General features: G+C 38.1%; 1 protein-coding gene across 1 annotated transcript in view; it reads right to left on the reverse strand.

Moving 5' to 3' along the window:
- LOC132424011 (multidrug resistance-associated protein 1-like) overlaps positions 1–11,420 on the reverse strand; it is a 74,980-nt gene extending 63,560 nt beyond the window's left edge. The window contains exons 1-2 of the mRNA XM_060009840.1: positions 11,223–11,420; positions 6,069–6,130 (exon numbers count right to left, since the gene is read on the reverse strand). Of these exons, the coding sequence (XP_059865823.1) occupies positions 6,069–6,130; positions 11,223–11,294 (134 nt within the window). The 5' untranslated portion in view covers positions 11,295–11,420. The remainder of the gene's footprint in view (positions 1–6,068; positions 6,131–11,222) is intronic.
- Positions 11,421–16,772: the final 5,352 nt, after the last annotated feature.

Raw genomic sequence — 16,772 nt, forward strand, 5'->3', positions numbered from 1 at the left:
CTCACTGCCGTGACCTGGGTTCAATCCCTGGTGGGGGAACTGAGATCCCGCAAGCCGGGCCGCATGGCCCAAAAAAAAAAAAAGACACAAAACTTCACAAGGAGAAAATGCTTGCCTTCCTTTTCCTGCACCTTCCTCCTTCCTCCCTGTACTGAAGACATAATGGTCTGAGATGGAGAAGCCATCTTTGCCACCATGGGTGAAAAGCCGAATACTAGAAATGGAGGGTGGAAAGATAGAAAAAGCCTGGGTCCTTGATAACATTTCTGAGGTAGTTCACCAGCCTATTCCCTGCTGGTGAACTACCCAATAACATAAGAAAATAAATACATATCTATTTAAGCTATTATTATTTGACTATTCTGTTACCTGAAGCCAAACACACTGCTAAGTAATATAGTTCAGATATACTCAGTTTTGAGATTGATGACATGACTGATTCAATAAGAAATTAAACTACCATTTAAACCCAGGCCTTCTGACTCTATAGCTTCAGTTTTTTCCATTACAAAGTATATTAGTCCAAGAGACCATAACAAAGTATTACACTACTCCAAATTGGAACTGCTTTCATTGTCATTGTTACTGAACAATCTGAATTGATTGACCCTCGGATGGATTTAAACCCTGTGGTAACCGGTCTCCACTGGATTCAATTTTACTTTTATTACACTGTCTAATATCATATTACAATTCATAATTAACAAAAAGGCTTAAATGTACTAAGAAAGGACCTTCCATAATCATGCCTCTGTTGGTTCAATATGCTGGACAATTTCCTTCAGTGAACTTTAAAAAACATATTAAGCAATAAACTACTTTTATGTCATATTAAGTCCTTCTATTCTGTTCCACAAAATAAATATTCATTTTCAAAATAAGACTGCATTGATTTTCACAAAAGCATTTTTAATAACATTTACTGCTTCAGCATTTTGAGTTAGAACCGTGCAAAACTCAGCGGTTTTGGTTCACGGGGATAAGTGACCCCTGGCTTTCATGCTGTCTCCAAATAATGCAGCATCTAAAAGTGACACTTAAGCCGAATTGATTGTGGTGTATTTGGGTTCGGCTGTGACTTCCCTTTTGCCATGTGTGTGCTTCTTCCACCTCTTTTGCTCTCTTCTGGTCTAACTTTTACACATAAGCATCTAGGAAAAGAGGAAGTGGTGTTTCTTTAAATCAATTGATGAAGTAGCTTTGGGGAAGCAACTAGGACCAATAGTTGACCCTCCCAATGAGTGAAACGGAGCATGCACCAGGTCCCACAAACTTGTGGACTTTAGTCCTAAAGCAATAATAAAGGTACTTACAATCACCTTGTGTTTTTTAGATTGATATTTCTTTTCAAAGGACATTCACTTAAACTACTTTGATACTCACAACTCTCTACAGCATGCAGAGCAATATTAATTTTCCATTTTTACAGGTGGTTAAACAGCAGGAACTCTAGGGACTGGCCACAGGTTTGTAAATGTGATATACACCAGTGCTAACTTAACCAAAGGCAGACAGTGTCATTAAGTGTAATATTTCTACTCTGCATTCAATTTTGTTACATTAGAGAGAATTTTGAGCATATTTAACATTAACAAGTGTGCATAAGTATCTCATCCAACTGATGTTAAAGGTAGTAAACCAGTGGCAGTTGTGTAGGAGGATGAGACGAAAAGTAAATTTTGTAGATGAGTAATAATTGAATACTTGGAAAGTATAGATAATACAGTAACATCATCATTTTCATTATTGCTAATTACTTTTTTTTTTTTTTTTTGGGTTCGCGGACCTCTCACTGTTGTGGCCTCTCCCTTTGCGGAGCACCGGCTCCGGACGCGCAGGCTCAGCGGCCATGGCTTACGGGCCCAGCCACTCTGCGGCACGTGGGATCTTCCCGGACCGCGGCACGAACCCGTGTCCCCTGCATCGCAGGCGGACTCTCAACCACTGCGCCACCAGGGAAGCCCTCTAATTACATTTTAAAACATTTCTGGAAAGGGGTGATTGTGTAATGGGAAAAGGCAAGACAGTCTGTACAAAAATCGTAGTATAGGCCAAAGTTAGGAAATGTACAAGTTTTATTAATATGTGAGCAAAAGGTAGGACAGATTGAATAGTGTATCCCTGGTTAAAATTATTATTCAACTGTGACCTATAAGAACTTTAACTAGATTTTTCCATGTATGTCAGGGGGATTATTCTATGACCATGATTATTATACACTGATGACAGATTATATTTGCTAATAAAGCCTTCATAATTACTTGATCATCAACATGATCTAGACAGCTACTGCCTTAGGGATTAAGGCTCATAAGCATATAATTTGCTAATTGTTTGTATCATCTGAGTACATTTTAATTGAACTATTCATATAATTATGGGAGCTTGAATTTGGCCTAGGAAATAATTTCTGACTTCATTCTGTAACTCAAAGAACAGATCTGAGAACACAATTAACCACTGTCTTCAAAGAGACATTCTCTTGAACAATAGCTATGTTTCAGCTGCAATTGTTTGATCACCAGATAAGAAACCACATTAGATTAATGCCAATGATAGTTTCAGATAATGGCATGCCATGAAAATATCTCCTATCTAGTGCTGAGATGTTAAATTTAAACAGAAAATAAATGTGATATTCAAAAATTATAGCTTATTGCCTATTTGATCTAAGATATGGACTTCAAGCTATTGGGTTGCCATATTTTAAATTTTGCTATGTTTTATCTTGTTTATTACATTTAATTTCAGCTTTTTCCTTTAGGCCTCCTAAAATGGTGTTTGTAATGTTTAATATAAATGCACATAGTTTTTATAACTTGATATAAAAGTTTTAAAGTACATTTACTTAAAATTATTTGCGTCTTTCACATTCTGTGATAGTCTGTGACTTAAAAATGACACTCTGATAACTATGTATAAAACAGGTAACTAATGAGAACCAACTGTATAGCACAGGGAACTCTACTCAGTGCTCTGTGGTGACCTAAATGGGAAGGAAATCCAAAAAAGAGGGGATATATGTAAACGTATAGCTGATTCACTTTGCTATACATTAGAAACTAACACAACATTGCAAAGCAACTATACTCTAATAAAAATTAATTTAAAAAAGAAAGAAAAAAGTTATTATAATGGTATATTTGAAAAGCAGGATACAAAACTGTGTATGGAATCTGACAAGGGCAATGTCAGTGATTTGTGTGTGTGTGTGTGTGTGTTACGCGGGCCTCTCACTGTTGTGGCCTCTCCCGTTTGCGGAGCACAGGCTCCAGATGTGCAGGCTCAGCGGCCATGGCTCACGGGCCCAGCCATTCCGCGGCATGTGGGATCTTCCCGGACCGGGGCACGAACCCGTGTCTCCTGCATCGGCAGGTGGACTCTCAACCACTGCGCCACCAGGGAAGCCCCTCAGTGATTTTTTTTAAAAGGCAAAGCATGAAAATAAAATGGAAAGAAAAATCCGCGCTCCCCCACCAAAAAAATGACAGTCTGAAATTTTTAAAGCCAGTGTAGACATCACTCTTTCTCTCAATTCATGGATGAGACAGAACTCAGGTTTGGAAAACATAGCTACACATACACAAATTTGAAAAATCAAAATCGTTAACTGTAAATAGTCCACATTTACATTTATATTTAATCTTTATTTTTTTCTAGTGCATAACTTAATGTAGCATATTGGTGTAAAATTTTTGCCATCCTCTAAGTGATTCCTAGATTTGTATAACTTGGAATTCTTATCATAATTCAACCTCTTCTGCCCAATTATTTGCTCATCAAGTATACCAGTTCTCTACTTCAACAGCTTTCATAAAAATCACCAATCATCTTTACAATGGAGAATATACTCAGCTCTTATTTCAATTTACTCCTTTTCAGTATTTAGCCCTATTGGTCACTTTGTATTTCTCCTTTTTTGACTGTTTCCCTAGCTTGCAATCACATGTTTTCTTTGGTTTGTCTCTCATATTCTGAGTACTTAGCTTCCTTTGTAGATTCCCCCTCCTCTCACTGTTTAAATACTGAGAATTCCCAATGTACTGTTTGTTCATCCTATTCAATAGGCTCTCCTTCTCGATGATCTCAATCATGCTCATGGCTTCAACTACTGATCTATGGTCATTGACCCTCAAATTCACATCCATAGGTCTGAGAGCTACTTTTCCGTAGATATTTTTTATGGGAATGAGTCAGGCACCGGAAATTGAAACTTCCCCAAGCCGAATTCACAAAATTTTTTACAACACCTAATCCTCTCAGTTAGCTGAGCCAGAAATTGAGATTTATTCAAGACTTTTCCCAGTTCCTCAATTTCCTCAACCAGCCAACTCTCTCTCTTAAATAGCTCTTGAATCTGTTCCTTCCTCTTCATCATTACCATTACCGCAATTCAGATGGTAACCATAAATCTACCAGGATACCCAAAGAGCCTTTTAACCTTGCTCTCCGTCTCCATTTTCATCTCCTACATATCATATCCACAGAATTGCAAAGGTGATTTTTCTAAAGTGCAAATAGTATGTCACTCTCTATTGAAAATCCTTCCCTGGCTTCCCACTATCTTCAGGATGTCCTAGAGAACTCTTTCTGATCTGTCCTTCCAGCTTGATGGCTTGCCACACCAACACTCTGCAATGTGGAAGGGTCAGTTCTCCTCTGCCTCTGTGGTTTGCATATGGTATCTGCTCAACTTGGAATGCCACGTGGCTCACCCCTACACCTTTTAAATGTTGGGTTAAACCATTAATCACTTGTGAAACATTCCCAAACTGTGCAAACTTGGTTAGATGACACTCCTGAAAATTGTTTCTCCATCATGTTTATACTACCTTTTGCCTTTTTGGGTAATTGATACTGTACTTCTTAATCTTTCTAATTCTACTATGAATTCCTGGAAGACAGGATCTAGGTCATTTATGTCTGCATTTTTAAAAGTCAGCATAATGTAGGGTATCTAGTATACAACCAAACTTTTCTTTTACACTATTCGGCTACTCTAGAGAACATATTTGTAGATCAAATTGGGCAATTTTGTTTCTACCAACTAAAGATCAAGAAGCATTAAGATGGGGCTTCCCTGGTGGCACAGTGGTTGGGAGTCCGCGTGCCGATGCAGGGGACGCGGGTTCGTGCCTCGGTCCGGGAGGATCCCGCATGCCGCGGAGCGGCTGGGCCTGTGGGCCTCCGGCCTGCGCGTCCGGAGCCTGTGCTCTGCGGCAGGAGAGGCCGCAACAGTGACAGGCCTGCGTACCGCAAAAAAAAAAAAAAAAAAAGAAGCATTAAGATGATAAACTTAGTTTCATATTATCATAAAATTTCTGTGGGGAAAATAAATACATTTCTAAAGAAAGCTTCTGAATTTATAAAATTAGAAAAAAAATCAACTCTTCTCATTTAATATGATGTAATTCTTGTGTTAAAGCCTTCATCACACATTATAGATGAATTACTCTATGAGAAGAATCACATTATATGTCTTACAAAAATGATTGTGTGTTTTAATAGTAGTATACATAAGTATATGAGAGCATTTCCAGTAAAGAGTAGAATAATGAAACGAACAAACAAACAAACAAACAAAAGTGTGAAACATGAACTCAAAAAAACTGACTTCTAACATCAGGTCAGTGTGCTCCTACATGGGTATCAATGGACAAGTTACTTCCTCTTCCTGAGCCTCAGATTTTCTCATCTGTTAAAGCCTATCTCATAGGACATAGGGGAGAATTAAATGAAATAAAATGTATAAAGTGGGTAACATATTTGATGGAGATATATATATATATACTCTTTTTTTTTTTTGCCCTTCCCTAGTGCTAACAGGGATACAAATCCTATAAAGGGGCAGCCTTATTACAGGAGTATTAGTAGTCTTATCTGTGGAACTATTTAGTATGTTACTATATGTGATTTTTTTTTGTAATAAATAATATGAGAAGAAAAGCTTTACAAAGTTATTTTGTAAAAATATTCATGCTTAGATTAAAGGAATAACATGTAGGTGTCATTTCGCTTGGAATCTTCCTCAGTGTGGTATACTACAGATAAATTAGTAAAATTCCTACCTGCTAAACCAGGAATAGGTCATCTTACTGAAGAATGAAGCACTTTTCTCTGGACTGCATTTCTAAAAAACAAAACAAAACAAAACAAAATATATATATATATATAAAACAGCTATTGTATGAAGAAAATGTCTTTATTTTACATTTGAAATATCTTTGTCAGCAAGTGGAAGAGTAGACGTGAAATCATTTATGTTTCAGCTACGTTGATATCATAATCTTTAAGGAATACAATTAAGATATTCTTGGACAGTGGTTGCACTAGAAAAATTTTAAGATTTCTCCCTACATTACAACTGCTTACATAGCAAGAAACCATGTAGAAAAGGAAAATTATTTCTAAAATTCCCATTACTTCCTCTCTCTCTCTATAAATATATACACACACACATATATATATACACATAGCTCCTTGAATTTATATGACTGTGTATATATGTATGCATATGCTTATGTATATGAATACATATATACACACATAATTTAGCTTACATATATGTATAAGCTAAATTTAAAACATTTTAATTGCTAAATTAAAAAGTTTTGGCTTTCTTCTGAAAAATAGAAATAGACTATAACAGGCATTTGGTTTACTAACTTCTGTATGTGTTTAATTACATAATTTGTATAAATGTATAAACATACACACAATTATATATTTATCACTATTGCATATTATTTGGGGAGGTTATAATATTTCCATAAAATTCTTCCCATTGACCTGGTGAGTTCAACCGAAAGAGGAGGGGTTTAAAAGGGAAGTTCTCAAAAGTCATAATTTTACATTTTTAAGGTCAGCATCAATCTGTGTCTTTTAAAAAGTTAAACTAATCACAATATTAAATTTCATTCTTAGAAATTGTCCCATATTTAACAATTTTTGCATTGATCCTCTCTAATCCAGTTCTGATTTCATATTGAAAAAGTGTTTACCACATTTTTTAAAATTCTGATTCTAGAAGTAATAAGTGAAACAGTGTTTCATCCTGTACAGTAAAATGTCCCGACTATAGAGGAGAAAACATAATACTCCAAATCTGTTCTCTTAGTTATAGCAAACGGTATACTCTAAATCTTTGAAGAAATATATATGTGTGTGTGTATACACACACACACACATAGAGTTGGCCCTTGAACAACATGAGTTTGAACTGCATGGATTTGAACATTTGGATTGCTTTCAATAGTAAGTACTACACAATCAGGGGTTGTTTGAATCTGTGGATGAGGAACTTTGGATGTGGAGGAACAGCATATATGGAAAGCCGACTATATGTTACATGTGAATTTTCAACTTTGATGAGGCTTGGCACCCTTAACCTCTGTGTTGTTCAAGGGTAAACTCTAATTTAGCAAATTGGTATCCATCCTTATATGATTGTTTCAAGAAGTAAATGCTGTGACGAACGTAAAACATTTATCACGTGGTGGCCCCAAATAACCACTCAAACATGTGAACTATAAAATTGTCATAACTTTTGTTACCAAACATATTATTTGGAAAATAAGTATCAATGCATATATCAGTGGGGAAAATGTTCTGAAAACTCTCTGATCAACCTGGAAGCCACATTTTATTTTACAGGGAGTTGCCAATTTGATAACTGGCCACCAATGTGAAGATTGTATTCTCATCCAAAATACATATATTTCTGTGTCTGACTACAAACGGCTACAAATTCTTCGCAGCTTTTCCCATCAAGAGACAGACTCTATTTCCCACTCCTTGAATCTGGGCTGGCATTGCTTCTTGTTTTGATTATGAGAATGCAACAGGAGTGACATTAAGAGAACTCCAACTCTAAGCTTCAAGAGGCTTGCTATGCTTGGAACCCTGAGTGAACCACATGACTGAGACCCAGCTAACCTCCTGGAGGATGAGAGACCACATGGAGGAGAACCAAGGTTCTCATCTGGTCATCCTGGCCAACAGCTTGAAAACTGCCAGAACTATGAGGAAATAGGTCCTACATTATCCAGCCACCAGCCAACTCTCCAGACGATAGCACATGCTGAGAGAGCTCAGCAGAGATCAGCCAAGCTAACCCAAACAAGGACATGATCTAGCTGGTCCAGAGAATCATTAGCTAAATAAAAAAGGTTGTCGTTTTCAGGGCCAAAGTCTTGCAAAGCTACTAGATAAGGTTACTTTAGCAGGTCAAGAACTGGGTATTTGACTTAATATTTGCTCTAGGCCCATTTTCCATGTGAAAGCATCTTATAGGAGGCTCTTTGAGCCCTCTGGTAAATAGCCTCCTTAAATTTGGTTCAGGCATCTTATGCTGAATTTATTACAGTGAATTCCAAGCATATTTACGTCCCAGAAGAAATGGCAGGCAGGTAAAATATCTGGTAAATGTAATTAAGCCTTACCAAGCACCAAGAATGTATAAATGACTTCTCAATAAATAATTACTGAATTCATAACATGGGTCTCACTGAGTTTCTTATTGATATATTGCTGCAAAGCAACATCTATGTTAAAAACCAGGATATGACAATTCTGACAGTATCTTCCAATGTTCTAATTTACTCCCATCTTCTCCATTGACCATTTTGCAATCCTTCTAACTCACCTATTCTCACTCTGACAGCACTTCCTCTGCAGATGTAACTGACACCGAATGATTTCTCATTTTTTTCATCTCCCCAGGCCCACTACAGGCCTTTGTTTTCTAAGCTATTTTATTATCTTTGTACTTATCTACCACTGGGCATATAGTAGGCATCCCATAAACACACCTTAATATTAATGACTTATGGGCAATTTTCATTTGAATGGTGGTCCTGTTATTTCTGAATTATGATGGAGGAGCAGAAAGTTTAGCCCACAGCATAGCTTGGGTCCAGGATTTAGTGAAATGTGTTGCTCTCAATCTTCTTTGGGTTCAACCTTGAGATGCAGCCTCCTGAGGATGTGGTGTGATTGCTACAGTTAACAATACCTCATAATCCCTAACTTCAGGTGCTTTCCTTGTGGGTATTAAAGGAGGGTCCTGGGAATCGTGAAGGAAGTTATGGGAAAGTGTCTGTACAGGCTCACGGAGAAGGGAAAACATCTAGAAAGCAAAAGGAACTTATGTTTCTTAATCACTTATTCTGCGCCAGATACTGTACTAAAAGTATATTATTAAATATAACATGTCTTTGTGGTGGGACTATTTTTGTCATCCCCATTTTATAGAAGAGGAAACTAAGGCCTAGAGTTTAAAAATACTTGCCCAAAGTCCTCCAACTGAGAAGTATAAGACACTGGATTGGATCCAGTAAATTCATTCTATTTTCCAGTCATAATTCTACACCCTCAGCTCTACCTGTTACACACTGTTGCTGTTTGCTGCTGCTTAGAAACACCTTTCTTCTTGTTCACTTTCTTGTACTTCACGTCTCCTGGCTATATCTTACTTGTGGTCCAATCCTCTGTAGGATTTATTGCCTTTGGTGATTCCTCTCCTCCATCCCAACCTCCAATGCTCAGATTCTTGTTCTGTGTTAACATAGTTTAAAGGCTCTTCAGATCTGCCCTCTCTGAATTTACCCTCACTCTTACCTGACTATCCAATCATTTGCCTACAGGTACTTCTCTCCTGCTAGACTTAGTTTCTCTGGAGGACAGAAGCTATGTTTGATCTACATTTATATTTCCAGGGCCCAGCTCATAACATGTTCTAGATGAATGAATATATGAATGAATGAATGTTAATCACTGCCAATAAAAATTTTTAGAGGTTTTCTATTCATGGGTCACTATGCCAGCTCTAGAAATTCAATCAGAAGGTCAAGTTCTTGGCTTACAGGTCAGGTTGGGATTTTTATCTGAGATCTATTATGTCAAAAATATAAAGTCTCAGCAATGAAATGTAATCATACAAGGTTTTCAACATGCTTTGAAGCCATCAATTTTTTTTTAACTTGGCATCATAGAAGTAACAAATAGAAAATGAGTATTTTCAATCTTGCCCAAATGGATTCTTGGTCCATAAAGCTATTGAGGTTGAGTAATAGTCAAGGAAATAAACATTGTTGGAATCTTAGAGGAAGAATCCACTAGAATTGGGGGTGAGGGAATTGTTTGAGTTTTATAATTTCCCACCCCACCTATTTGTAATTCACTGCCTTTGGCCACCTCTGTGGTTAGACTAATGATCAGTTAAACCAGTGTGCCTGATTAAGCCTTCTACGTCTAAAATAAAATAGGTATATTGTCCTGGTGGAGCGCTTGCACATTTTTAAGGGACTTATTCAATGCCTATATTTTATAGATTTAGATAAAATTTGCTTTACTTTTAAAGAAATTTATAGTTTCATATGTAATCAGAAGAATAGCTGTCATATTCGTTTGACACTTGGAGTTAATAACAAAAGCCAGGATTAGAACAAGGTCCTCTGAAATCTGAATCTGAAATCTTTTTTTTTTTTTTTTCCTTTTTAGTACTACAGAACTACATGTGTTAAGGGCTAGATCTAAGACCCGGTCTTGTGAGGTGATGAGAAGTAAAACAAAGAGAATTTTTATTAGGGAAATTGCTCCTGATACACAACTGCAGGTTTCATTTCCCTGTACCACTGCCTTAGCACATGACTTCTATTGTGAAAGGAGCACGTGTTATGGGGGCCAGGGGGGAGGGTAGCAAGGCACAGTCAAATGTCTGCAGTTTTTGGATTTGCCCCAGGCCTCAGTGTCCCAACACCATGTCAGTTGACACACAGAGTTTAGTTATCCCAGATCTCTCCTGTGGTTTTAACAGGCTCTATCACTGGTTTTAGAGTCCCATCCCAACCTCTACTCCTTCAGCAGAAGTCAGGTCCATTCATTCCTTTCTCAAATATTTGCTTCTGTTTGCAAACAGTGGAGTCACTTAGACCTTCAAAGATGCTGCTTTCTCTTCCAGCAGCCACCTTGACTGAGATCGCGCTGGCCGAAGTTTCACACCATCCTGGGGTCTGATCTCAGCTCTCCCGACTGTGTGTGTGTCTGTGTGTGTGCGTGCGCGTCTGAATCTGTGCTGTCCCTGTGTGATTACGACAAAAACAGGGATCTAAGACACCAGGTCGCGTTTCAGGGTCTGGACAATCAGCTCTCCCCGCTTCCCCTCGCCGCCAGATTGGCCAGAAAACCGTCCCGCCTCCCGCACCTCCACCGGGAATCTTTACCTGCGCCTCGGGGCCTCGGGGGAGCCGCTGGTAGGAGCCGCTGGCGCTCCACCTCCCCAAGCTGGAAAACATGGTCCGCGCGGGCTCCCGGCGACGGGAAGCGTATAGAGGTCCGCGGCTGTCACCTCTCTTGGCTGGGGATGGTCAATTCGGCGCCTGGAAGGTGGGAGGACGCGAGCACTCGGCCCGGGAGTCAGCTGTCGCCCTACCCTCCACCCGCCCTTCCAGCGAGCGCCCTGGGCGGCGGCGGGGAACGGAGGGAGGAAAGGGCGGGGCGGAGCGGGAAGAAGTGGGACCTTCTGCAGAGGCCAAAGATCTCTGCCTTTGGGGGAATTTGCACTTGACTCGGTAATTCTCAATTTCCAGGGTTGCTCTGTTAGAAAATGTGTCCCTTTATAATAGAAGCAGAAAGCTCTTTCATCCTTGGGATGACATTTAGGTGTTTGCAAACAGTGTTAACAGCTGTCCCCTACAGAAAATTGTTAAGGACAACAGGTTTCAGTAGAATTTTACAGAGTGAACTAAACTGCAAGGGCTTTAAAATTAGAAACTAATGAAATGCTTCCCTTAGTATTACAAAATAATAACAGTATAGGGAATCTAAATTTTACTTTTCAAATTAATCATAAAGCTATGTAATAAATGGGAAAACTTCGTAGTATAGGATTAGCAAAGAACTAAATGAAATACATGACATAAATGGGGATATGAAAATTAAGAAGAATAGCATTTTGACTTTTAATAAATATTGATGGGACATGAACCTTGTATAAATAAGTATTGGTGTATGCAACAAATCACTTTCCATGAGATGTGTCTAATGGTCTAATGAAATAGTTTGTTTCAGTTCAGTAAGAAGGTGAAATAACAGAAGAGGGAGTAATTTTAAGAATTCTGTATAATGAGGATAAGGCCATGTGATAATTTTACAAGGATGGGTATTGTGTTTGTATTATGATTCAGGACCAAGGAACATTCTGTCTGCTTCTTGAAATTAATGTTAGAGGTAAGTGGAAAGAATTGAGTATATAGGAAAAGAAAAGGCCAGCATCCTTGAGAAAGGCGTTCAAAAGATGTTACTTACCGGGAGTTTTAGCCTGCCCACAGAATGGGTCAAACTGAGGTACCAAAAATGTCTACATGAGGATTAGACCAAAGGATAGCTCATGGAATTAAAGTCCTGGGGAATATTTAGAACATTTATTTGGCTTTCTTCCTCCCTTCAGAGGGTATTTGTCTGGCCCCATGCAAAGAGGAAGTTGTAGATTTCACTTTAAAATAAATGTGTCTGTGAAGAATTGAGGTCGAAGTTCAGGACTTAGAAATTTTGTTTCATGTCTTCCAGAACTTTTCACAAATTCACATACCAATTTGGGGACATCTTTTACTCAGCAGCCTCAGCCTGAGGGGCCCTTTCTCCATCTGCACTTTTAAACTATTCACTCTGTGGATTCTTTGTGGAAAAGGCAAGGTGTTATAGAGATAGTTCCTGCTTTTTTCAGCTATAAGGAAAGAAGGAACTTGAACCTGAACCAGAGGGGGAAGCCAGGAAGAAGAAAAGGCCTGGAAATAGCTCAGGCTCCAAACTCAGCATATGTCTACCTTCCTCCGATTGGAATTAATCCCCTCAGGAAAGGGCGGTTCTAGCAACTGGAAACAGACAGATTTTCATGAATACTCAGCTCTTTAAAGAGACCCAGCTCCTTGATTGGTGGGGAAAGAGGAATCCCTAAAGTAATGGAATAGATGAAGTTAGAAAGGCCTATAGGTGTGTTGGAGCTGGAGTGCTGGAGCCCCTACCCAAAGGGATTGAGGGAAACATCTCTGGCAGCCCCACAAAATTACATTTTAATCTCAAACTTCCGAAAAGGAGATACAAGATAAGACTATGCTAATGAAAAGGAGGGCATGAGTTTTGGGGTGTTTGTTTGTTTTTAAGAAAGAAATTACAGTTTTTATTGCTTCAGTGCTTAGTTAAGGAAAACTCAGTGAACTATTCAGATTTGTCTGAGGAACAGAAAATATTAAATAAAATGACCCTGGCATAAACAAACCTTATCACAAAATTAGCATTCTGATTCACTGAATTCTCATGCTGGCTGAATTGTGAAATAAATATTTCCTTTTGCAGCAAAAAAAAACCAAAAATCATAGACAGGTAAGGAGTGGAACGTATTTTATGTCACAATATTCAATTTTTTAGGCCGCTGGAAAGAATCCTTAGTAGGGTTCTTACCTTTCCAGGGATTCTGCTCTACTTGACACGTTCTGCAGGCACTGTACCTCACCCTTTCTTGTTGAGGAGAGCCTCATAGATCAGGGTCAGAATCCCTGAGACTGATTAAAAGTAAAGCTGAAAGAAAGAGCTGGCTGTTTCCTATTGTTACCTGGGCATATGGTTGTCACCGTGGCAGAAAAGGGACAATTCTTTTCTTCAAGGTGATGGCAGGTTATATCTTCATGGGAGGTGAGGGATGGAATAGACGTTATTTTCTTTGTTCTTGTTAACCTTGGTATTAAAATTGAATTCACAACTCTTCGGTTCTTGGCATACTATCATCATTTTGTTAAGGACCATTTTTATTTTATTTTGTTTTACTTATATTTCCCCACCTTCCTATCCATTTTCCCCACCATAAGTCAACTGATCTGGAGTAACACATAAGTATCTTTTCAATTCAACTTCCACACATTTATTGAGACACTTCTTTATATTTAAAAACTCTATGGTGCTGTTTCACCTGTTTCAAATATATATACAAATGGTATTTTCCTACAAAGTTATTGCAATACACCTCCCTCCCTCCCCGCATATTTTTTCACTTAACGTTATTTGTAGAGCATCTACCCACGTGAGGCTACTCACACATTGTTCCTGACTGCTGCGTGATGTTTTGTTCTATGCAAATACTGCAATTTCCAGGAACTCAGAATGTGATTGAGCACACAGGCTCCAAGGTAAGACTGCAGATGCAAGTCTGGCACCAACATTTACCAGCAAATCATTAACACCTCAGGGCTCACTTTCCCATTTATAAAATGGAACAGTACTGCCTTCCTCATAGGTTTGTTGTAAGCACTGTGTGATTTATTCATGTAATAAGTAAAGCATTTAGAACAGCAAGGGCACATGGTAAATATTGCATAAATTATTATGATGATTATTACTTAGCTAGTCACTTAGTGAACAATATGTAGGCTAACTCCAACTGTTTTCCCTCGTGGTTAGTGCTGTAAGGACTCTCTTCAGGACTGATATTACATTTTTCTTAGATCAAGGGTTCTCAATTTTTGGACTCAGGACTTCTTCACATTCTTGAAAATTATTGACTACCCAAGTAACTTTTGTGTGTGTGGAGCAGCTCTACTGATATCTATGATAGAAATTAAAATTTTAAGTGTAAAAATATTTATTAATTATTTAAAGATAACAATAATAAACCCATTACATGTTTTCGTAAATGCTAAAAATTAAAAACAAAGATTACAGGATTCTCAGGATATATTCCAAATCCACCACATCACAGAGGAGGTGACCAAGTCAGGAGAAAGTTTGATGACTTTTCCAACATTACAGTCATAAGGAAAACTGAGGAAAAACATCCGATTTCCTTGAATCCAGGATTCTTTTTGTTTCTTTTTTCCACTTTACCCATCTGATACCCTTTCATTTTGCCCCAAGTAGCTACTGATTTGCAAACATAAGAGAGAAGATGCAAAGTCTGCTCATTTTTACACTAACAAAGAGTAGCACAGTTTATTTGTGATTATTTTTGTTACGATCCTAAAGTTGTATCCACATGACTTGGCAAAAAATGGAATTTCCAAATATTTTCCAAAAAATTTCTTCGGATCTCCACTGCATTTTGCTGAATGCTGTTCTTTACTTAACTAATATATTTCACAAGCATTAATTTAGTACCTCTGTGTGCTAGGCATTCTGGAAGACGCTAGAAATGTAATGAATCATTCCTGTCCTCGTCAAATTATGCACTAGTGGGAGAGACCAAGAAGAAACAAGTACACCAAAAATAAATAAATAAATAACTACAAAAATGTACAGTGCAATGAAGAAAATGAACGGGATGCAATATCAGAGAATAATGAACCAAGACAGGCACCTCCTTCCAGACTAGTTTGGTGAAGGCTCACAGGTTATGACATGATAAATACACTGTAGGGAGCCATAAAAATAGCTGGAGGCAAACTATTTCAGGTAAAGGAATACTATGGACGGAAGCCTGAATTCTTCTTTGTGTTTGTTTTTTCATACATTTTAAGATGTAAATTACTTGAAAAATATAATCTTCCCATGACTAGGTGTTGCTATACCTGCAGCAGGGCTGTATTCTTTATTTCTCCACCTTCCTTCCCCATCATCATCTGAAGCATTATTTGATTTGTAAGGAGGTAAATATGGGATAAAGTCCACATTTACTGTACTTAAATGAACATTTATTGAGCCTTCTCCCACATATCTGTATGGGATTCTTTCTGGACATTCTGTACATAACGCATTTCAAATAGATTTGAATATTTTTGCTCAAACTCATGTAGGATGCTAGAACCGAGCCCGGGAGGACTTTAAAAACTTAATAATAGCTAATATGTATAGTGCATTTATTACATGTCAAGTATATACTAAGATACTTACATTCAATATCCAATGAAGTCTACAAAACCAAACCCATGCATTTTTGAGAAAACAAATAACTTGTAAAGCGTCCTATGGCCGATAAGCCAAGAGTTGACCAGAAGCAGTTTTACCATCAAGATAGTCAGAAGGAAGGGAAACAGTACACTCAAAACTCAAGAGCTGTGGTGGTTTATACGTACATTCATATTAACACAGCTAGGGAGGATGGTGTCAAAAGGGGTGGGGTTGTTACCATAGAGGAGGGTTCGAGGAGAAATACGTTTTCTCACTGTGTAAACCCTGTCTTTCAAAGGCAGGGCGATGCCTGTGAATTAGGAATACTTTTCTGAATTTTCCATAGTTTAGGTGAATAGTCATTGAGTCATTCATCAGTTATTCATTGATTATCTATTATGGGATAGGTACTGTGCTAGGTGCTGGGTAAAAAAAGGGTGGGGAAGTAAAATCCTGTCTCATAACACTTACAGTCTAGTGTGTCTGGGGGAAGACAATAAATAGATAAATGAGGAAATGTTTTGATGTCAGATGGGAATAAATGCTACTGGGAAGAAGAATGAGGGGAAGAGGAAAAGGAATATGGATGCTGTTGTTGCATACAATGTTGTTGTATGGTGATCAGCAAAAGACTCCCTGAAAAAGGGTCTTTCAGCAAACACCTGAGTAGAAAGAGGAACAAGGAATGTGGTATTTGGTAATATTCAAGGAAACCTTGACATGAAAACTTGCAAAACAGATGTCGACAGTTTGGAGAAAAGCTGGGACAACTGTGGGGCACTTTTCAGAATATCCACCTCACTATGGTTCTTGATGGCACAGTGGACGATATAGTGCAGACACAGAGGACCAAACAACCCTGATCCAAAGAAAGATTTATTAAAGTTGGATCTGAGTGT

Source organism: Delphinus delphis, chromosome 4, assembly GCF_949987515.2.
Source record: "Delphinus delphis chromosome 4, mDelDel1.2, whole genome shotgun sequence".
Taxonomy (NCBI): domain Eukaryota; kingdom Metazoa; phylum Chordata; class Mammalia; order Artiodactyla; family Delphinidae; genus Delphinus; species Delphinus delphis.